Below are 24,136 nucleotides of genomic sequence, written 5' to 3' on the forward strand. Positions count from 1 at the left end.
AGTCTGCATAAAGTTAGATCAACCAATGGAACAACATTGAGTGTTCTTACACAGACCTACGTAGGTGTGATCACTTGATTTATAACAAAGAAGACATTGCATTGCGGATGAGAAGGGGTGGTCTTTTCAGTAAGTGGTACTGGATTAATTAGTATTCCTGTGGGAAAAACTATGCATCATTATTCATCCCATTACATGAAAAATAATTTTAGACCCTGTTACACAAAGTGAAGTAAGTCAGAGAAAAACAAATATTGTATATTAACGCATATATATGGAATCTAGAAAAACAGCACTGATGAACCTGTTTGCAGGGAAGCAATAGACATGCAGATGTAGAGAACAGAACTGTGCCACAGCAAGGGAAGGAGAGGATAGAATGAATTGAGAAAGTAACATTGACATATATACACTGTCAGGTATAAAATAGATGGCTGGTAGGAGGCTGCGGTAGAGCACAGGGAGCCCAGCCTGGTACTCTGTGATGACCTATAAGGGTTGGATGGGAGCGGGAAGGGAGGCTTAGGATGGAAGGGCTGTGTGTGTAATTATGACTGATTTGGGCTTCCCTGGTGGCTCAGACAGTGAAGAATCTGCCTGCAACGCAGGAGACCCAGGTTCGATCCCTGAGTCAAAAAGATTCCCTAGAGAAGGGAATGGCTACCCACTCCAGTATTCTTGCCTGTAGAATTCCATGGACAGAGGAGCCTGGCGGGCTACAGTCTGTGGGGCTGCAAAGAGTCAGACACAACTGAGCAACTAATGTGGCTGGTTCACACTGTTGTACAGTGGAGGCCAGTGCAGCATTGTAAAGCAGTTATCCTGCAGTTAAAAATAAACGAATTTTTTAAAAGTAATTTTAGGTAGATTATAAATCTTAATAAATTTAGAAAGTAAAGAATAAATAAAGTGTCTAGAAAATAACATAGATATTGAATGACTTTGAGGTTGCAAAGAGTTCTTAAACAGCGCAGAGCACGCCAAGCACAAAAAAAGTTTTAAGTTGGACTTCAGTAAAATTAAGAATTCTTTTTTTCAAGAGATGCCATTAAGAAAATAATAAGAATTTATTTGCTTTACTTGTGTCCAGCAAAAGACTTATGTATAGAGCATGTGTGTGCTAGTCGCTCGGTCATGTTCAACTCTTTTTGACCCCCTGCACTGTACTCCGCCAGGTTCCTCTGTCCATGGAACTCTCCAGACAAGAATACTGGAGTGGGTTGCCATGCCCTTCTCCAGGGGAATCTTCCTGACCCAGGGATCAAACCAATGTCTATTACATCCCCTGCATTGGCAGGCATGTTCTTTACCACTAGTGCCACCTGGGAAGCCCATCTAGGGCATACAAAGAACAAAAATCAATGGGAAACAAGGCAGAAGCTTAATATTAAAATGTACAAAAAACTTGAATGGGTGCTTCACAAAAGAGAATATCCAAATAGCTAATAATTATGAAAGGGGGCTAACTTATTTAGTCATAATGAAAATACATATTAAAATTGTACTTGGAATACCATTAGACATCCACTAGAATGGTTAGCCTTGAAGTGATAATGAAGCATTGTTGAAGATAAGAAAGTGTAACTTTCACATTGCCAGAAGGAATATAAATTCTTACAAGTATTGGCTGTTTTTATATATACTCTATAGAAACTTGTATATCTGAACACCAAAAGACGTAGAATAAGTTCTTCTAATCACTTCTTATTACAGCCCCAAACAGAAAATGACCTAACTCTACCTGTCAACAATAAATACATAAAAGTTAATGGTGATACTTGCATACATATGGTTTAGTTTAAAGCAATAAAAATAAATATATTACTGCTACATACAACCACATCAAGGAATCTTACACAATATGGAATGGAAAATACTGGACCAGAAAAGCAGACAAAAAGCAATCCATGGTGTGGAATTCAGGGTAGTGAATACATCAAAGGGTACTTAGTGTCTGGGAAGGAACTCAAAGTGGAACTTCGGGGTAGGTAGCAATGTTCTGTTTCTTGACTAGATGAAGGTCGTGTGAAACTAACACAACATTATAAATCAACTATACTTCAATTTAAAAACCTTTAAAAAGTATTGTCTCAACAATAAAACAATGAACTATTGATAAATGGATGAGTCTCATAAACCTAATTTATGTTACTGTTAAGTAAATTTTACCTCAAAAGGTAAACAAAATTATAAACAGGCAGGCTGATATATTTACAGGGAGCTGTACTAATGTCTATAACTTACTTTGAAATACATGCAACAATTAAGATGGATTAATAGATGAATTGAGGGATGGATAGATGAAGTATAATGTTAATGTCAGAATTAGGTAATGAGTATGAGGTGTTCAGTGTAAATTTGTTTCAACTTTTCTGTATTTTTGAAATTTTTCATGATAAAATGGTGGGGGGTGGGGAATAACTTCTTTTATAATGATTTAGAGAAGGCAAATAAATGAGGAGAAAATGAGCCTTAAAAAGCATACTTAGAACTTCCGTGGTGGTCCAGTGGTTAAGAATCTGCCTGCCAATGCAGGAGACGCAGGTTCGCTCCCTGGCCTGGGAAGATTCCACATGCTGTGGAGCAGCTAAGCTGTGGGCCACCGCTGCTGTTTCTGCGTGCCACAACTACTGAAGCCCACTCACCCCAGAGGCCACGCCCCACAACAAGAAAAGTCTCACCCACAGTGAGAAGCCTGTGCACTGCAAAAGAGAGTCGCCCTCGCTCACCTCAGCTAGAAAAAGCCCAGGCAGCAACAAAGACCGGGCATACCAAAAATTTTTTTTAAAAATTCTTTTTTTTTAAAGCATATTTAGCGCTAGTAGCATTAATGTTCTTCTTAGAGCTATTTAAGTTGAAATGCTACCTTTATCCTTCATTTCCGGTATCCTTTTCGTCTCCCCTTTACCTTTCTACCCAAGTGCCGTAGTATGCTCTTGAGATTTCAGGAAAGAAGATAATATTCTCTGTGTGAGATAATTAAGGTATATAGCATTAATGAAACATTCTAAAAAGTAGTTTTTTCCTTCCTTTCTTTCTCCTTTTCTTCCTTTCTCTCTCTCTCTTTTTTTCCCTCCTATCACAGAGATTTGGAAATTGCTTCCATTGAAATGATTTATTTCTTTAAAAAAAACACACAAACTTTAAAGTTCAGATTTGCTCAAGTGGATCATTGGTAATTCATCAGCCAAAAGCTATTGCTAGTTTAGGTTCCCGTCTAGAAGTGGATATTATATAGAGAATGTGAAATATTATATGGTCCAGTCATTGGCACCAGTGAAGTTTAATTTACCATTTTATTTCTAGGTATGTCACATAGTTCTGGGGTTAAGACCAGCTACTCCAGAAGAGGAAGGACAAATTATTAGGTAAGTTTATAGATACAGTCTGTGTATATTTTCATTAAATAGTTAAAATTTCTGACATCTGAAATATATTGTTACTGTGATGACTTGGTATATTGTATGTGTTCTGAAAGAATTCCCCCCTCTAAGTTAATTAAGGCACCCATCACCATCATATATCTTATAATGAAAATTTGTACCTTTTTACCAGTCTCTCTCCCAGCTCCTGGCAGCCTCTTTTCTATTCTGTTTCTGAATTCAACTTTTTTTTGGATACCATGCAGTATTTGTCTTTCTCTGTCCGGCTTATTTCATTTAGAATAATACCCTCAAGCTTCCTCTGTGTGTTTTTGTAAAGACATGATTTCCTATTTTGAAAGGCTGAATAAAATTCCATTTTATATATTCATAAACAGCACATTTTCTTCATCTTTTCATCCACTTTTGGACACTTGGATTGTTTCCATGCCTTGGCTATTGTGAGTAATGTTGCAGTGAATGTGAGAGTAGAGCTGTCTCTTCAAGCTGATGAAGCGATCCATATCAAGACACATTACCATTAGGTTGTCAAAACCCAGAGACAGAGCTTTTAAAGCAGTAGCAGCATAAAGATACCTGTGTGTATCCTTCATAAAATTTAAATCGCTGAAAGAAAAAGAACACTGTAGCCAAGAATTCTATATCCCGAAAAAATATTTCTTCAAGAGTGATTTGGATTTTGAAATGAATTCTTATATAGAACAGAAGCAGTAGAAGAAAGAATAGGTAAATTTGGCTTCATGTAAATTAAAAACTTGTTCTTCAAAGGGCATTGTCAAGAAACTGAAAAGAAAATCTACGGACTGAGACATAATATTTGTAAATCATAGATCTGACAAGAATCAAGTAACTAGAATATATAAAGAACTCCTACAACTCATCAACCAAAATATAACTCAATTTTAAAACGGGCAAGGGACTTCAATGCACATTTCTCCAGAGATGATTTATACAAATGATATACACATGGTTGTCCAGCAGTTGAAAAGATGCTCAAAATCGTTTGTCATTAGGAAAATGCAACTCAAAACCACATGAAATTCCACTTTGTACCTACTAGGATGTTTGTGATTTTGATGTAGAGAATTTGGGATTCTCATTGCGTCACTGGTAGAGTTTGTAAAATGGTGTAACTGCTATAGAAAACAAGTTAGTATTTCCTCAAAATTGCAATTATCACATAACTCAGTAATTCCCTTCTAGGTATTTATCTAAAAAATTGAAAATAGACACTAAAATGCTTGTACCCAGATCTTCCTGTTAGCACTGTTCATAATAGCCATAAGGTGGGAATAGCCCAAATATCAATCAGTAAGGTGAATGGATAAACAAAATGTATATATATGCCATGAAATATCACTCAGCCATAAAAAGAAATGATGTACTGATACCTGATATGACATGGATGAACCTCGCAAATGAAAGAAGCTAGACAATAAGAGGTGACGTATTATACAATTCCATTTGTATGAAATATCCAAAAGAGGTAAAACTAAACTATCAGTACAGAAAGCAGATTGGTGATTGTTAAGGGCTAGGGGAAAGGAGTAACAGAAAAGAACTGCTTAGCTGTGGTGTATGAAATTGTTTTGGAAAAGTTCGCATAACATAAAATTAACCATTGTAAAGCATATATAATATTCAGTGGCATTTAGTACAATCAGAATGTGCAGAGACCACCTTATGTTATATGAATTTCTTCTCAATAAGAATAGTGTTTTTAAAAATCACATTGTGACACCACTTCACACTCACTAGGTGTGTAATAGAAAAGACAGACAATAACAAGTGTTAGTGAGAATGTGGAGCAACTACAACCCTCATACAATAATGATGGGGAAGTTAAATGGTACAGCTGCTTTGGAAAACAGTTTGCCAGTTGCAGATTATCAGGTATTAGGTAGATAAGCAAAACATACACCAACACCCTGTGGAAAATTACTCAGTAATAATAAAAAAAAAACCACAAAGTAATAGTATCTGCTCCAACATAGATGAACTTCAAAAACATTATGCTAAGTAAAAGAGGTCCGATGCAGGAGACCATAACATTCCATTTATTTATTTAATTCCCTTGCCCATTTTAAAATTGTGAAATGTTCAGAAATGGCAATCCACTTCAGTATTCTCGCCCAGGAAATCCAATGGACAGAGGAGCCTGACTGGTACAGTCCATGGGGTCCCAAAAGAGTCGGACAGGATTTAACAACTATACAACAATATATCTAATATAGAAAGAACTCTTAAAAATCAAAGTTAAAAAAATACCCCCAAAAAATGTGTAGAAAAAAAGGACAAAAGACATGAATAAACAATTCACAAAAAAGCTATATAATGGCCCATCGTCATATGAAAGAATCAAATTGACTTTATAATAAGAGAAGTACAAACCAAAGCTACCCTGAGACATCATTTGTCTCTTTTGCACATTGACAAAAAATACTTTTGACAAGCCACTCTGCTGGCAGTACTGGGAGAACAGGCATTGTTAAACCCTGCTATCAGGAGTGTGTGACTCAGACAATAAAGAATCCACTTGCAATCCAAGAGATCTGAGTTAGATCCCTGGGAAGATCCCCTAGAGAAGGGAACGGCTATCCACTCCCATTATTTTTACCTGCAGAATTCCATGGATAGAGGAGCCGGGTGTGGGCCACAGTCCATGGGGTCACAGAGAGTCAGGCATAACTGTGTGACTTTTTAAGAGATAGAAAATAAACTAGTGGTGTCATGAGGCTGAGGGCAGTAATTTGACTAAAAAAAATGACTAAAAATAAGGCATAAGATGTCTTCTGGGGGTATCTGAAATAATCTAAAATTGGATTGTGGTAATGGTTGCACATGTCTGTAAATTTACCAAAATCATTGAGTTCTAGACTCAATTCAGATAACTTGTATGTTATTAAATTATTCCTCAGTGAAGCTGTTTTTGAAACATCAGTTGGAGGCTTAATAGTGGTATTATGACTCCTGAAATTGGCTTATCAGTGTTTCACTAATTTAATATGTGGCCATTTCCCAAGTATATCTGTTTCACGCTTTTCCTTTGAAAAGTTTCTAATGATAACTTGTGAGTGTATGGTCATCTGTTTTACACACCATTTGATGTACTGAATTTCTTTTGTATGTAGAGGATGGTTAGAACGAGAAAGCAGGTATGGTCTGCAACCAGGACACAATTGGTTTATCATCTCTATGCAGTGGTGGCAGCAGTGGAAAGAATATGTCAAATATGTAAGTAAGATTCCTATTTATCTACATTTAAAATAAGATTTTTAACTCCATCAGACTTTGTGTGACTACTGGACAGTAATAAAATGCTCCAACCTAGAAAAAGATTTAAAGGTGAAAGAAATGATGCTTGCTAAGGACCAACCTGCTTTTCTAAAAAGCAAGTTCCAGAGCAAGTAATAGATTCACTAAGAAATCAAGTACTATATACTTAGTATTTATAGCACATTATGAAAACAAAAGTGTGAGACTGTAATTCTCACTTGGACAGTGGTTAGCAATTCTGATTGCATAGCAGAATCACATAGAAAGCTTAAAAAAAAAATTCCTGAGCAAATAAATTTATAAAGCATAATTGGAGAAAGGGATTTAATTAATTTAAATAAGTCATTTTTATATAATGAAAATTTTCTTTTGAAATCTAATTTAAATGAAATGCATTTTGCTGTCAGAAAAGCTGTGAGAAGATCAATATATCTTTAATGATTTGCCAAGAGGTCTACAAACTGAAGTCCAAACATATGATTAATAATTTAAATACTCAGGCCTAATTCACAGGCCATAGGTCAGTGTGATTCTATTGTTCTGTTGTCCATACAGTTATGACTTATTTAGTTAATAGTTGAATTTAAAATACTAATGGCTCCAAATCCATACTTAATGTAGTTGCCAGTTTTTAATCATTTGTATACTGTGGTCACCATTTTTTTGCCATATAATTTCCATACTATTATTTTCTTAGTTATATAAATAACTTTATCGTTTTTATGTAAATAAATATATCTTAATATATCTTATTTTAAATCTTATTTATATCACTATCTTAAATAGAAAATCAGTGTCACATTCCAGAAGTAGAAGATCAAAATAAAAATAAATTTAATGGAAGTAAAGTATATTAAATTCCAAGTAGTATTGCCTTTTGAAGACTGATACTGAGGCCTGTTCTCTGTTAAAAAGAGAAATTATCAAGTATTAGATGGGCATATCAAGTATTCAGTTAGCACATTAACACCAAACTGAGATCCTTTCCTCAAAATAATCAAAGGACTGGAAGAGAATTGAATAGGGAATAATTTTTTCACTGTGAAGTAGAGTTATTTAAAACCCAACATAATCTGCTACCTTTCATATATTTTAAGAAAGTTAATAATTAATAGAAGATACTAACATTTGGATCTGTAATAAAGACTATGAATCTGTGTCCTTCTGAATTATTTGAAGTTTTAACAATAAAGCTATTTAACTTTTTTTAGTTCAATAGAGTTAATTGGTATGTAGAAAGAAATCTGGGTTTTATTCTCATTCTTCTTGCCACTCTTTTGATTAAATCACTGTAATTTCTTCAGAACTGGCTTTTGAAGAATCTACATATTAATAGTTTTCACCTGGCTTACAGAGGTTAAAGCGTCTGCCTCCAATGTGGGAAACCCGGGTTCGATTCCTGGCTTGGGAAGATCCCCTGGAGAAGGAAATGGCAACCCACTCCAGTATTCTTGCTTGAAGAATCCCATGGACAGAGGAGCTTCGTAGGCTACAGTCCACAGGGTCCCAAAGAGTCGGACACGACCGAGTGACTTCACTTTCACCTGGCTTACAGATCAAAGAGGCAAAAAACATCTAATAAAATATTGATAAAATGTCTCCTTGTTTTGGCTAAAATTAGGGCTTCCCTTGTGGCTCAGATGATAAAGCATCTGCCTGCAATGCGGGAGACCTGGGTTCAGTCCCTGGGTCGGGAAGATCCCCTGGAGAAGGAAATGGCAACCCACTCCAGTACTCTTGCCTGGAAAATTCCACGCACAGAGGAGCCTGGTAGGCTACAGTCCATGGGATTGCAAAGAGTCAGACACAACCGAGCAACTTCACAGGGATGCTATAATTGTATAAAAAGAATCTAAAGCTTCCACTGTGCTATTGCTATGCTGTGACTTGGAGTTTCGTTCAGTTAGTTACTTTCTAAGTGGTGCCTTCAAGCCCTCCATCCGGATATTCATCAGTTTCATCTACTAAAATTTATGTTGCTGTTTACTGAATACCACTTTACTTCCTCTAGCCATGCTGTCTGTCTCCTCAGATGCCTCTGGGACCTTTTTCTACTGGTTAGCACCTTTAGTCTTTACCTTCACTTAAAAATATCCTGATCTTTTAAAAGGACTCACAGATACATATTCTCATAGCACCTTCCTTTCTGCTTCTCCTCAATCTTAGTTCTCTCTGTTTTTCTGTGTGTTTTTTGTTCACTGATTTTTTTTTTTTTTTCCTCACAAATAAGCTTAGTAGAAAATAGTTCTATGCAAGCTGCCTCTGCTTCTAGGGCTCTGTGTGTGTTTTCAGTCACTCATACGTGCCTGACTTTTTCTGACCCCATGTACTGCATGTAGTCAGCCAGGCTCCTCTTCCATGGAATTTTTCAGGCAAGGATACTGGAGTGGGTTGCCATTTTCCTCCTCCAGGGCATCTTCCCAACCGACAGAGGGATTGAATCTGCATCTCCTGCGTTGGCAGGCAGATTCTTTACCACTAGTGCCACCTGGGAAGCTGCCTCTCCTGATTTTTCTCTGGTCATCCAGACTCAGTATCCTTCCTAGATTCTTCTGCCACCAATCCTATAAATACTGTTCTCTCCTTATTCTACATATGCCATATTCTTGTGTTTCCAGAAATCTATATAGTCCCCAATCTATATCTCATCTCATACTCTGTCCTGAGCAATAGACTCAAATGTCCACAGAATCTCAAACCAGAGTAAGCTCATTCCCAAAACAATCCCATTCACTTATACACCTTATCTGATGAAGATGTCAACTCCCATCTAGTCGTCTAAGTCAGCATCTCATGTTCTACTTTGGAATTATCTGTGCCCTTCTTTCATACACAATTAATTGCCACTTTTTTTTTTTCCTCCTGAATCCATGCTCTCTCTCCATCTCCTTATTTCTGGTTCTAGCTTTATGGTTGAGTATCTCAGCATCTCCTGCCTAAATTATTATAGAAGTCTTCTAACTTGTGTCTCAGTTTTCACTTTCTGCCTGCTTTTTGCACACTATAGAGTTATTTTTAAAACAAAAACTGGATTATACTATCCCCTATTTAGAAGCCTCTCACAGAAAAATCCTGTCAATATAATGTCAAGTGAAAGAAAAAGAAGCAATATGCTGTATTTAAAATGTGTTTTCTGACAACAACCAGAAGGATAGTTTATATTTACTAAATGCCAGGCATTTTACATGTGTCACTCATGTAATCTTCATATAACTCTGAGATACTAATATCCTAGTTTTTACCTATAAAGAAACTGAGGCTTGTAAGTTTATTTTATGAAAGGCTGCATAGCTGGTAGGTCAGTACCCTGCCCTTAATTCTAACCGTATCCCCCACATTTATTTTTTATAGATATGTGTATATGTTCAGTCACAAAAAATAAAGGAAACACATCAAAATGTCAACTATAGTTAATGCTAAGTGATGGAATCTGAGTACTTGTGATGTTTAGTTTCTTCATGTTTTTCTGTATTTCCTATAATAACAATGTAATCTTTAATAATAAAAGAATAAATACTATTTAGCTTTTTAATATTGATAAAAACCTTCCATGATTTTCAACTTTCAGCAGAATAAAGTCTAAATTACTTGATGTGGCACAGGGTCGCTTCAGTCTGTTCCCCTTCTACCTTACCAGTTTTACTTATATACACTATTCTTCTTTGAAGAAATTAAAACTCAGTTATACATCCAAATGTTTTAAGTGCCATAGCCAGCCACAGGAGAATTAGAAACAGTAGACAGTTGGGGGATTCATTTTTGAAGGCTGCATAATTGTCAGATTATTGAATTTTACCTCTTAATTTCTGACTTCATGGTTTTTAGGATGCCAGCCCTGTGGTGATTGAGCCATCATCTGTGCTGAATGGAGGAAAATACTCATTTGGAACAACAGTACATCCTATAGAGCAGAGTGAAGATAGAATTGGAGGAGGCAGCCCAAGTTATGTGAACACCACCGAAGAAAAATTTTCAGACAACGTTTCTAGTGCATCTGAAGCCTCAGAAACTGCTGGCAGTGGTCAGTACAACTTATTTTCCATGAGGTTTAGGCAGGGTCATTTCTTAAAGTGGTACAGTTTGTCAGAGAGTATGCTTGGTGGGATATGGGCATCAGGCTTCCATTCACAGAAACAGGTTTTGAATGAAATAGTCAATTAACAGATTCTTGAATATATTAGTAGCTTTACAAAGATGAACTCTTGTATATTATACATCATTAATCTCTCAATTTGAAAATATTTTCACAGTTTTCATTGATGAGGTCAATCTTTCCATATTGTTATTAAATCATTTTGTCAATAAATTTAGATTAGAGAAGCCATTTTTGAAGAAAATCTAAATTTTTATCTCCAGAACTCTAACCATAGCGCACCTTCATTGGACCAAATGCATCCTCATATTAGATTCAGACATTCCAGGCTGGAATTTGGGAGTTATTTTGTCAACATATTTAGAAAGAATTGATAATGTTGCCCATAATCCCCTTTGGTTGTTGATACCTACCTAAAACTTAGTAGTTTTACACTTATCTGGAAGGCACTTTGCTATATTTTGGCCCAAATGAATTTAGTTGATTCCTGTTATTCTCCAGGACTCTCAGTCTTATTCTGTTGTTTCACCTTTGAGATTTTTCTTCTCCCTTTTCTGTGGAGTAAGAAGGCAAATTGAACAGAGCTAGCATTTTCTCTACCGGAGAAGGCAATGGCACCCCACTCCAATACTCTTGCCTGGAAAATCCCATGGACGGAGGAGCCTGGTGGGCTGCAGTCCATGGGGTCACTAAGAGTCGGACACAACTGAGCGACTTCACTTTCAATTTTCACTTTCATGCATTGGCGAAGGAAATGGCAACCTACTCCAGTGTTCTTGCCTGGAGAATCCCAGGGACAGGAGAGCCTGGTGGGCTGCCGTCTGTGGGGTCGCACAGAGTCAGACATTACTGAAGCGACTTAGCAGCAATAGCAGCAGCAGCATTTTCTTTACAGAACTCCTTGTAGAATCTCAGTTCAGTTTAGTCGCTCAGTCGTGTCTGACTCTTTGCAACCCCATGGAGTGCAGCATGCCAGACTTCCCTGTCCATCACCAACCCCCAGAGCTTGCTCAAGCTCATGTCCATGGAGTCAGTGATGCCATCCAATCATCCCATCCTCTGTTGTCCCCCTCTCCTCCTGCCTCCAATCTTTCCCAGCATCAGGGTCATTTCCAATGAGACAGTTCTTTGCATCAGATGGCCAAAGTATTAAAGCTTCAGCTTCAGCATGAGTCCTTCCAGTGAGTATTCAGGACTGATTTCCTTTAGGATTGACTGGTTTGATCTCCTTGCCATCCAAGGGACTCTCAAGAGCTTTCTCCACACCACAGTTCAAAAGCATCAGTTCTTCGGTGCTCTCTTTCCCCATCTGATGTTATTATAGAGATCACTCAGCAGTCCTAAAAGTGCTCTCCAGGTTCGATGCACGATACTGGATGCTTGGGGCTAGTGCACTGGGATGACCCAGAGGGATGGTATGGGGAGGGGGGAGGGAGGAGGGAGGAGGGTTCAGGATGGGGAACGCATGTATACCTGTGGCGGATTCATTTTGATATTTGGCAAAACTAATACAATTATGTAAAGTTTAAAAATAAAAAAAAATAAAAAAATTAAAAAAGTGCTGTCTTTGATCAGCTCTTCACTGTTTCTTGACCCTCCCTCAGGTCCTTTTTGATATATGCTCACTCTGCACACAGCTCAGCTCTGTGCTGTCCACGTGCGGAGCAGCACCACAAGTAGAAGGTTAAAAGTGGTTGATGACTAGAATGTTTACCAGAGATTACATGTGGTTGAGAGTTGCAATACCTTAAGATGCCATTCAGGTTCACAGCTCTTCAGTCAGACTTATCAATCATTTTCCTGTATATATTTTTCTGTTGTAACATCCATGCCTTCCTTTCAAATAGATTTATTAGGGGACAGTTTCTTCTGTCCTAGCATTCTCCATTCTCCTGTTGGCATTCTTGTTTTTGCGCCTGCTCTTTGGTTTAGAGACTTGTTATCACCCTTATCTACTAAGAACCTTTGCGGGCAGAAGAGAATTAAGGAAAGGTACGGGAGAGTCCAGCTACTTGGCTATACTTCTTCCTTTCCTATCAGAGGACATAGAATTCTTGTGAATTATTAGATATTCTAGGAGTCTGGCCAAATGTTCATTTGATAATAGCTTTTAAAACTTTTATTCTACCTAGTGTTATTCTAGGTATTTTCCAGAAAGGAATACCTCTGTGTCTTCTACACAATTACAGAATCTAAGACTGTACTGACATGTCCACAGAATAATAGCATTAACCTAATACATGGACATTGAGTTCATATCTTCAAGCCTATTTTATGTATAATAAAACAGAGATTCCGTCTTCTTTGTCTTTTACAGGTTTTCTGTATTCTGCCACACCAGGAACAGACATGTGCTTTGCTCGACAACATAACACTTCTGACAATAACAACCAGTGTTTACTAGGAGCCAATGGGAATATTTTGTTGCACCTCAATCCTCAGAAGCCAGGGGCTATTGATAACCAGCCACTAGTAACTCAAGAACCAGTAAAGGTAAGTAATTTGACATCTCTTTCAAGTTGCTAATACATTTCATTCTAAAGAGTTCAGCACACAGAAAATGTTTGTGATTCATTTTATTAACCTGTTGTAGATAGAAATGTTTCTATGAGAGTATTTTATGACTTACTACTTGCATAGACTCAGTTTAGTGATCCTTGGAAATGTTATTTTTCTTACTTAGAACAGCTGCTATGAAAATGTAGTTTCACATGTATATGAAAAAAGCTTTTTTAAAAAATAATAATACTTTTTACTGTTGGAAAGAAGTCTATGAAAGCCATCCTTAATATTTTCAAATGTTCCAGTGATTTTCTTTCAAGTGATTTACCTTGAGTTTCCTTTCTTAAATAGTTTATTTTGAAAGTTCAAAATAAAAACCTTTTAGAAAATTCTTTTTTTTTTCTAGTAATGTAAAACTGAGTAGTGACATGTGTTTATTTTCCTGTGTCTGCTGTTGCTGCTAAGTCACTTCAGTTGTGTCCGACTCTGTGCGACCCCAGAGATGGCAGCCCACCAGACTCCCCCATCCCTGGGATTCTCCAGGCAAGAACACTGGAGTGGCAACTAGGTTTTGTTAAAACACAAGAGACTAATTTTAAATCCAACATTTGGGGGAATTCCCTGACAGTCCAGTGGTTAGGACTCCGAGCTTTCACTGCTGTGGGCCTGGGTTCCATCCCTGGTCAGGAAACTTAAGATCCCACAAGACAAGAGGTGGGGCCAAAAAAAAGAGTCAACATTTACATTCCATTCTTTCTAAGGCTACATCATTAACACTAGAAGGAGGACGATTAAAACGAACCCCACAGCTGATCCATGGAAGAGATTATGAGATGGTTCCAGAACCTGTATGGAGAGCACTTTATCATTGGTACGGAGCAAACCTGGCCCTACCTAGACCTGTAAGTACAGCCAGTATTGCCTTATATAAGCAGCATTTATAATAGGGCCTTCTATTAATTCACTATGTGAACCTCACTACCCACAAATTAGCTCTTAACCATGATAGAGCTTTCAATACCTGTTCAAATTAGTTGAATAAATTTTAGGTTCTTTTATGTTCATTCACTCATTTACTCATACATTTATTGAGCACTGTATTAGGTTCTAACCACAAAATGATATTCCTTTGGGAATGGGCAACTTATATAAAGCGAAGGAAATAATCACTGGACTAAATAGAGTCAAGGAATTATGAGGCTAGGCAATTACATAAGTCATCCACATAAACACAAACTTTAGATGATGCAGAACTTAGACTGGAGCAGAAGTCTGAGAGCCAGTGCCAAGAAGTTCAGTGAATATAGAAACAGTGGTGCAGATGTTATTTCTAAAATTGTTATTCCCATTAGCCACACAGACATCCACTTAGCTGTTCTGGATTTTGAGGTTTGTCTTTTTGAAGGAGGGACATAACAAGATCACAATAGATGATAGTAAGAATTCAAAGCCAGTGAATTCTGATCGTGACCATTAATAGAATGAGTCATTTAGAGCATAAGTGAAATGCTCTGAAGTAATTTAAAGAGCTTGGAGTGTGTAACATGAAAATATTAGTTAACTCTACAGCATCATTTTGTTTATACAGTAAACAGCAGTATTCATTGCCTTAAATACTCTTTACATTATTGATGCAGTAAAATACTTTATAAGCAGATTCTTTTGCCATATCAAAAAACACTCTCCCTTATATAATGTCCAAACTAGAACTTTTTTATACCAGGAAGGTTTTACATAGATAAGATATAGTAAGTTAGATCACTTCCAAAGAGTGAAACTCTGCTGTATATCCATAGTCTATAATTTTATAATGATTTTGTTATTAATAATTATATTTACAAAAATTATGTTTAAATCTTAATCAGGAATTTACGGTTTGTATTTGTTGGCTCCAAAAGGTTTTTACTATATTTATCAACAGAACTCCTAGGTAGTTACATGTAAATATGAATATACGTAGATGTATATGCATACATATTCTTTATTTATTGGGGTTTGGGGTAGTCCTTGAATTAATCACTTAATTTCTGGGACTTTCCTGCTCTGTCTAATATTCTGTACCTGTAAGGGAATCATTGTGATAATTGGATAGATGTTTGATGGATAGATGGATAGATAGATGCAGTTTGATATTTTAGAGTCTGCCTGAATTCACATTGAGTTCAGTTCAGTTCAGTTGCTCAGTCGTGTCCAACTCTTTGCTACCCCATGGACTGCAGTACACCAGGCTTCCCTGTCCTTCACCAACTTCTGGAGCTTACTCAAACTCATGTCCATCGAGTCGGTGATGTCATCTAACCATCTCATCCTCTGTTGTCCCTTCTCCTGCCTTCCAATCTTTCCCAGCATCAGGCTCTTTTCCAGTGAGTCCGTTCTTCACATCAGGAAGCTTCAGGACTGATTTCCTTTAGGATTTATTGGCTTGATATCCTTGCAGTCCAAGGGACTCTCAAGAGTCTTCTCCAACACCACAGTTCAAAAGCATCAGTGTTTTAATCTCTAAATCTTAGTTTCCTCTTCTGTAAAATGGAGTTAACAATAGTATCTACCTCATTAGACTTGTTTTGATAAGTAAATAATGCATATGATTAGCACAGCATCTGAGTTATAGTAATGGTCAGTAGCAAATTTTGCCTGTTGCTGCTGTCATCATCATTATAATTATTAAATGAGTTTTTTCAAAGCCTCACAAAAGGTCATGCTTTTTAACATTGATATCAGATAAATATTAGTTAAGCTACCATTTTACTACATTAAAGCTTCATTTGCTGGTTTGACAATATTTTTTCACCTCTAAATATGATAATTTGCCTGATTTCAGGAAAAATTGCTATAAAAACACTTAAAGTATGGTGTTCCACGTTAAAGAATACTAAATATATTTGCCACAGCAAGGTTAAAAATCAATACTTTCATCGCCATGTTTACGTAAATCACACCATTTTTTAAAAATATAACTTTAATTCTTGTGAACAAGCTCGTTGACAAATTGAGCAAAGTAAAAAAGAACAAAGAAAATAAAAACCATATCCTACTCCTTAAGAAGTAATTACTATTAACATTTCAGTGTATGTCTTCCCAAACATTCCTCTGTGCCTATTCATGTACAAATTAGTATAAATAATTTTATGAAATTGAATCATATTATGCTTGCTGTCTTGTAATCTTTTCAATCTAAGATAGATGTTATTGATATCTTTCTAGGTTAATAACATAATTTATTAACCAATCACCATGGATAGACAATTAGTTTGCATCTAGATTTTCATTGTTTAAAACGATTTTCTGGTGAATATTCTCTTTTCCAACGTGTGATGATTTCTTTAAGATAAATTCCTGTAAATGGAATTGCATTTATTGTTATCCAGTTGTAGTTCAATTAGTTCATAGATAAGAATAATTAAAATGTAAATAAATATGTATATATGTTTGATTATGCATGAATGTATAAGAATTCGTTGATCTGTAATTTGCTCACAAATTCACTTATCTTGAAAAGTAATCTACACATTAATAAAAGTTACTTCATTATCAGTTCAGATTCTGCCAAAAGTATGTTTTCTCTGTAGCCTGATAACTACAGGTACAGAATTATTGATCTTTCCCCAAATCACAGTTAAACTGAAGTCCTAAGAAAATTTGACTGTTGGCTACAATTTGTAGCTCTCAGTGACTCTAGAAGAAATGGAGAGACTTTTGTTTTTCTCCATTGGTCTTACTGTTGGGGAGAGCTCCTTTTACTGCTTATTATTTAAATAGTAGTTGATAAAGCTTACAAGTGGAGCTTTTGTAGTATATATAGCATATCAGAACATGCAGAATACTTTAAAGAAATAGTCCTAAAGGTTTGGTTTGTATCATTGTTTTTATCTGGCTCTTTACTGCCCCCTCTTGATATTAAAAAATGCTCTGTTGCAGAATACATTGATTTCTAAAGCAAAAGAAAATGAAAGCCCAATTACTTGAGGTTGTTAAAGATTCTGTAAGATTTTATGTTTTAGAGAGTTTGAGGACTTCCCTGGAGGCCCAGTGGTTGAGAATCCACCTGCCAATGCAGAGGACATGGGTTCAGCCCCTGTCCTGATGAATATATCCGACATGCCACTGGTGAACTATACTCCATGTGCCGCACTACTGAGCCTGTGTTGTGGAGCCCGTGAGGGCTGTTTTAACCATGTGACTTTCAGTTTAGTACATCCAATTTAGTTGTTTTAATCATAGACAAAAAAGTATATGAACAGTCCAGTTAAAGAAAACATAGATAGTAAATTTTAACATGGAAACATTTTTGTTCTCACTACTAATACAAGAAATACAATTTAAAGTACATTTAAAATATTCTTTATATGTATTAAAGAAATTAAAGTCATGTCCAGTGATAAGGTTTTGTGACAGTAATACATTCATATAATTCTGGGAATATTGTAAATTGCTGCATTTTGGGTGGCCATATAACTTATGCAGTTAATGACATGAATGTGTGTGTGCTCAGTGATTTTAATCTTGTCCGACTTTTGTGACCCTATGGACTATCCCTCCAGGCTTCTCTGTCCTTGGGACTCCCCAGGCAAGATTGATGAATAATCCTGTACTTTTTTACTTGTGACTCCATTCGTAAGAATTTGTCCTCTAAAAGAACATCATTTTTCTATATGAGATATGTAAAAGTGAAAAGACTTATTGTGTGAAAATACTAGAATTGTAGATAATATTTAAGATTTTCCCTTTAATATTGGTATTACTTGCTTTTAAATGAAGGGGGAGAAAATACCTACCAGGAATCCTAATCCTGGAAAATGGACTTAGATGCAGGAGCCTGAGGGCCTATAAACCCATGTCATGTAAACTGGTGACTTTCTGACCTATAGGCAGTGAAGCTTTTGAACATTTCATTTTGAAAGTAAATCTCAGAAATTAGGTAAAAAATGGCAGGTTTTATTTCTTTTATAGTGATCACTTCATATATTTTAAAACAACAGGTGATCAAAAATAGCAAGACAGAAATCCCAGAACTGGAATTGTTTCCTCGCTATCTTCTCTTCCTGAGACAGCAGCCTGCCACTCGGACACAGCAGTCTAACATCTGGGTGAATATGGGTATGATGAGCCTGAGAGTGTTTCCTCAGCATTTACCAAGAGGTAACTTAAGAATGCAGCAAGAATACCGTGCATTTCCTTGAAAAAAATAAAAATGAAAACCAATTTGCTCCAAGCCTGGTGCCACTATTACTAATACACATTTTCATCTGTTTTCATACAGAATCAGAAAATCTCTTATGGGCCTTAGATCTACGGTCATGCGCAAGACTAGCTGGGGTAGAGGCAAAGTCCCAGCAGCAAATGAAAAGGGTTGTTTCCTTTTCTGGCTTGCAAACATACAAAGATAATAAGCAGAAATGAATTTTATATACTTTGTTTCTTTGAGAACAAGCCATTGTAAATTATGTGCTTGACCTCAGTTAGAGTCTGCCAGCCAGTGGCTGTTCTTTTCAACTCCACTCAGATTTCTAAGAAGTAATTTCTTCTGCAATATCCTCTTCTTGTGTGTGTGTTTTGAGTTTTTTGTTTTGGGGGGTTTTTGTAATAAAACATGATATATTTCTCATGCTAGGCCCAAGGAGCCTTTATAACAGATAATACAAAGGAAAAGATCTGTTTTTAAGAATGAAAGTGAACATTTTCTTCGAAAACATCAAGCCTATCAAAATGATATATAAATAAGTTTTCATTTTAATGTGATAGATGCAAAAAGTTCCCTTTTGATTTCTCTCTGAGGTTAAATTTTACCGATGGGCCAGGCTTGCTCTATGCTTTTGCATTACAAATATTTGAAATAGTTCTTCAGCAAAAATAATGAGTTCATCCATTTACACAAAATCTCAGACTATGTTAACAATGCCATAATGTTATTATAATCGCTATAACTTATTATTGCAAAAACCACCTATGAACCCAAACCAACCCTGTAAGTATCATCCCTTCTTTGAAATTTAGTAGGATTAGTTTTATTTCATCATTAAAGATTATATTCAGATAATATATGGAAATTCTTACATGTACTGTTTGGTAAGAATTATGCCAAAGCAGTGCCCTCAAACTTTGTCTTTAGGTAACACATTATAATCAAAAAACAGTGAAATAAGAATCTCTCTGAAACACTCTTAATTTAATTTTCCATTGAATAATATCAATAGTATTTGCCTTTCTTTCATGGCACCCATAGTACATATCTTTTTCAATTCTCTTTGAAAGATATCATGAGAGGCAAGATGTGTTGTTGCGCTTTTAGTAAGTATTCTTTATAACTCTTGTGCTGATCCTAGATTTTTGCTGCTTCTGTAAATTCCACTAGATTTGTTGGTGCTATTCAAAAGTATGAAATTATGTATAATAAGTGGCAGCCTGCTTAATGAGCTATGCTACAAAAACTGTCTAGAATTCAAATAAATTTCTTTATATGGCTTAGGACAATAGAAATTGACTTGGACACTAGCAAATGCTTATGAATCCTACAACTGTATAGTCATTATGCTCCAAATTTGTTCTTAATTTGAAATTTTATTTCTTACTAATTAGTTATGAAATCAATCATTAATCATTTTGAAGTTTATAAAAATATGCTTTCTTGCTGTAATCTTATAACTAATCCTCTGATTGTGTATTTAGAGAAATTTGCCCTTTTGTTTTCTTCTAGGATTATCCTTTGCTTGCTGATAGTAAATGATTTGCTTTGCTAGAGTTTAAAAGTTAATCGTAGTTGGGTTTTGTTCTCCATACATAGTTTTCATCTTTCTTTCTAATTTATCACAGCTATTTACTGGGCTCTTTTATTCCTTTTCGGCTTCCCTGGTTTCTGAGACAGTAAAGAACCTGCCTGAAATGCAGGAAACCTGAGCTCAGTTTCTGGGTTGGGAAGATCCCCTGGAGGAAGGCATGGCAACCCACTCCAGTATTCTTGTCTGGAGAATCCCCGTGGACAAAGGAGCCTGGCAGGGCCATAGTCCACGGGGTCACAGAGTCGGACACGACTGAGTGATTAAGCACACAATTTATTCCTTTTGAAGTGACAAGTTTCCAAACCTTACTACAGTTATCAATGACTTAATGGTAGCCTTTTTAATAGACAAAGCTACAGAAGTCGTTGTTAAATGATTTTTCAGCCTATTTTAGGTGAGTTAATTCTTGGAAGCTCTGAAAAAGTAGATGATGCCAGTGCTTTTCTCCTCTGTTTAGTAAGTAAAGACTCAAAGCACATTTAATGGGAGGGAAAAAACCTAAGGTACCATTGAATGGGTGGAAAATTACCTGGAGTGTATAATTGTACCCTTGATAGATTATATTGATACATTGAGTGTATTTTTGTTTTGGGTTGCTCAGTGAACTAAATATAATCTCCCATAGGCAGAGATGACCATTTTAAGCTTCAGCTTTTGTCTAGATTTTTGGCTGAATAGTTACCCAGGGTTTAGCAGATGGTTTTAGCAACCTGTTTTTGATTTCCATAATCTCTTGTCATTTTATCCCCCTTTTCTTTTGAAATATATGGCTAGACTTGATACATTCTTCCTTTAGTCTTTACTCTTTCCCTTTATGCCTCTTTTTGTTTGCACTTTGAGCCCTTCAGGAATTCAAGGTCATGTTTACTGTCCTCTTATTGGGTAGACAGACCTTTATGGTTCTCCCTAGTACCTTTTGATAGGGCAGTTTCTTTTTTGTCATGGGACGTTTCTTGGCTTATTTTAAAGCTCTGTTGGCCATGTAATATCTGTGCCTACTTAGAATTCTAAGTAAAAGTTTCTTGAGTAATTGTGCCACAGTGGACCAGGTAATTGGGCCACTTAATGAGAGTGAGGGATTAGCAATGCAAATACAGTTTATTTTAAGAAAGTAGATCAGGTGAATCCAATTATCCTTCTGTGGTATTCAAATCCAGTCCCATTTCCCAGTGTAAGACTCTTCCCCATTCTTTAACACTGAGTTTTGATTTTGCTATCGAGTATGACCCAGCTGAGAGCCAAGAAATCAGTGCCCATTGATATTTGCCACTCTTCTTGGATTCCAGATACTGCCAATTATTTGCGTGTCTGATTTTGTTGTTCTTCCTTTCAAAGTTAAGGCTTACTCTAAGACGCTTAGGTCTCCTGTCTTCATTTTAAAGCTTCTTAAAATTTCTTAATTTATAAAATTATTAAATCTGTAATTCTTATTTCTCATTATTATTTCCTAAAATAGTATGGTCCCCATTACTAAAAGTGGTGCTTTCTCTTTTTTTAACATTTGCCTTTTTCCTTACTGTGATTACTATGACCATAGGAAATGTCCCTTCTCCGAATGCACCATTAAAGCGGGTCTTAGCCTATACAGGCTGTTTTAGTCGAATGCAGACCATCAAGGAAATTCATGAATATCTATCTCAGAGGCTGCGCATCAAAGAGGAAGATATGCGCCTGTGGCTATACAACAGTGAGGTAAGAGGCATGTCAGTCAAGGAAAGTCCTCCTTGTTAGATCCATGTTTCATAAGTATGGAGGGTTTGTCGACATTAATTGTTCATGGACAGTACAATCTTATAAACTCATTATTATAAAGTAACAATAAATACATCTTTTTAACAAATAGTTTATTTCAGATTTGTCTTAAAGTAAGGGACACACATATTGAAATTCAAACAATACGAAAGTATGTGGTGAAAATTCTTCCCATCCTCTGACCTCTGTCTTCCATTCTCCTTAGAGGCAGTGCTTTTAATTATTTATGTATTCTTCCTAACACATGCAATATGTTTTTATTTTACTCTGAAATTGGATGGTAAGTAGTTTTAACCGGCTCTTTATCCCCTAGTTCCTTCTTTCTTACATCTTTCTTTGGTCACCATTGAGAACTGAGAAGCAGTATAGTAAAGAAAGTTAAGAGCACAGCTCCTGGAGCCTCCCTGCCAGGGATTAAGTCCTGACTCCCTCCTGTTAGTTAACTAACCAAGGACAAGTCCCTTAACTCTCTGTCACAGTTTTTCCATGAGTAAATGGGGAAAATAATAATATTTCCCTTAGGATAGTTGTAAGACTTAGATGAGTTAATTTTCCAAGCACTTTAGACAGGGTGAGTGTCAACAAAATGTATAATTCTGTTGCATGGCATTTGGTTTTACATTTTCATTTCCTAGTTAGTGATCAAGGTCCATCTTGAATACAAGCACATTTACTCAGTTTAGTATATACTTACTATATATTAATCAAAACTTCTTTTCTGTAAGCTGTTTAGAAAATCTAAACCTCAGTGAATTTTGGTTTGTGTGATCAGTCTTTCCTGGTCTCCCCAAAATCAGATATAATTTTTTTTAGAAATATAAAATATGTGTTTACAGAGTATAGATTCTTTCCCTCATTTTGCCACCAAAATTATAAGTACTTTTGAATAACTGTAATATGTTAAATGTCTGTACATGAGTTATGTACATGTACCTTCAAGGAATTTTTTAAATTGTCATTCATTTTTATTTCGGCATTTGTTTCAAAGTTAGTAATTAAATTAACAAAACATTTCCTCCTCCATACACAGAATTACCTCACTCTTCTGGATGATGAGGATCACAGATTGGAATATTTGAAAATCCAGGATGAGCAGCACCTGGTAATTGAAGGTACAAGATGGAAACATACATCTGTATTAGATTGTTAGGGGAAGAATGAAAGGTTTAATTACTCACCAATAATCTACTTCATGGGGCTTCCCAGATGGTGCAGTGGTAAAGAATCCACCTGCCAATGCAGGAGATGCAGGTTCGATCCCTGGGTCGGGAAGATCCCCTGGAGCAGGAAATGGCAACCTACTCCTACTTTGTTCTTGCCTGGAAAATTCCATGATGTTGCAAAGAGTCGAAGACGACTGAGCAGCTGAGCATGACAAGCCTACTTTATAGGTTTTTCCAGCTGGTATTTGATCAGTTTTCTTCATAGTAAAGAAAACCCATTAAACCTTTATGTAATCCTTTTGTAATGGGATATTATTTAGATTGCTTTAAGAGGAAAAACATGTCTACATTCATTATCTGGCAAGGGTGGAAACAGTTGTAAAAACAAGTGAATTCAGTTATAAGTTTACAGTTTATTAAAATTTTCAAGCTCCCTCCTTGAGTTTGAATGAGGAGATTAACATTCTTGCATTGTTAGTGATGCAGGCTTTTCATTAGTCCTCAACACTGATCAAGAAAGCTTAGCTCGAGTAACATACATTTACACACTGGCATGTATAAGTCATTGAAAACTTAGTGTGTCTTTTCTCAAGATTCATGAAACATTCCTAGCTGCCTTTGTATTAAAATGAATACTCCGGCAGTTTCACAATTTAAGAAAGAATTGTAAAAAAGAAAGAAGAAAGAATTGTGATAGTTCCAGTGTTTTAGGCTTAAGAATTTTAATTCCTTCTATTGAAGGTTGAGTATAATTTTACTTCAGGTATGCAACTGAGGAATTAGTTTACTAATTAATTCTAATCACTGACTATAAAGCCCCCTATCTAAAGAATTGGAATGGTTTCAGAGCCAATTACAAAAAAAATTTTTTTTCAGTTTCTGGTTTAGAAATAAGTTTTTGTTTTTAAACAGTACACTTGAGTGGGTGTGATTTGATTGGATAAGAGATTAACACATTATTGTCTTTCTAGTTCGCAACAAAGATATGAGTTGGCCTGAAGAAATGTCCTTTATAGCAAACAGTAGTAAAATAGATAGACACAAGGGTAAGTTTCCACTGTATTTATTTTTAAACAGATGATCTTAAAAGTATTATTTTATGTTTTCTTCTTTCAACTGTTGAAGTGTTAACAAATTGTAGCTTTCTAGCTCAATAGTGATTAGGCCCCGTCTTATTTTTCTTTTTCCTGA

The 24,136-nt window shown here is 36.0% G+C and overlaps 1 protein-coding gene across 1 annotated transcript in view; it reads left to right on the plus strand.

Moving 5' to 3' along the window:
• The window catches only part of USP32 (ubiquitin specific peptidase 32), a 203,933-nt gene that overhangs the window by 150,873 nt on the left and 28,924 nt on the right, over nucleotides 1-24,136 (plus strand). Inside the window, exons 11-19 of the mRNA XM_070772603.1 lie at nucleotides 3,307-3,368; nucleotides 6,515-6,617; nucleotides 10,485-10,680; nucleotides 13,070-13,245; nucleotides 14,016-14,156; nucleotides 18,234-18,351; nucleotides 21,568-21,722; nucleotides 22,813-22,894; nucleotides 23,917-23,991. Coding sequence (XP_070628704.1) covers nucleotides 3,307-3,368; nucleotides 6,515-6,617; nucleotides 10,485-10,680; nucleotides 13,070-13,245; nucleotides 14,016-14,156; nucleotides 18,234-18,351; nucleotides 21,568-21,722; nucleotides 22,813-22,894; nucleotides 23,917-23,991 — 1,108 coding nt within the window. The remainder of the gene's footprint in view (nucleotides 1-3,306; nucleotides 3,369-6,514; nucleotides 6,618-10,484; nucleotides 10,681-13,069; nucleotides 13,246-14,015; nucleotides 14,157-18,233; nucleotides 18,352-21,567; nucleotides 21,723-22,812; nucleotides 22,895-23,916; nucleotides 23,992-24,136) is intronic.

The sequence above is a fragment of the Bos indicus genome, chromosome 19 (genome assembly GCF_029378745.1).
Source record: "Bos indicus isolate NIAB-ARS_2022 breed Sahiwal x Tharparkar chromosome 19, NIAB-ARS_B.indTharparkar_mat_pri_1.0, whole genome shotgun sequence".
Lineage (NCBI taxonomy): Eukaryota > Metazoa > Chordata > Mammalia > Artiodactyla > Bovidae > Bos > Bos indicus.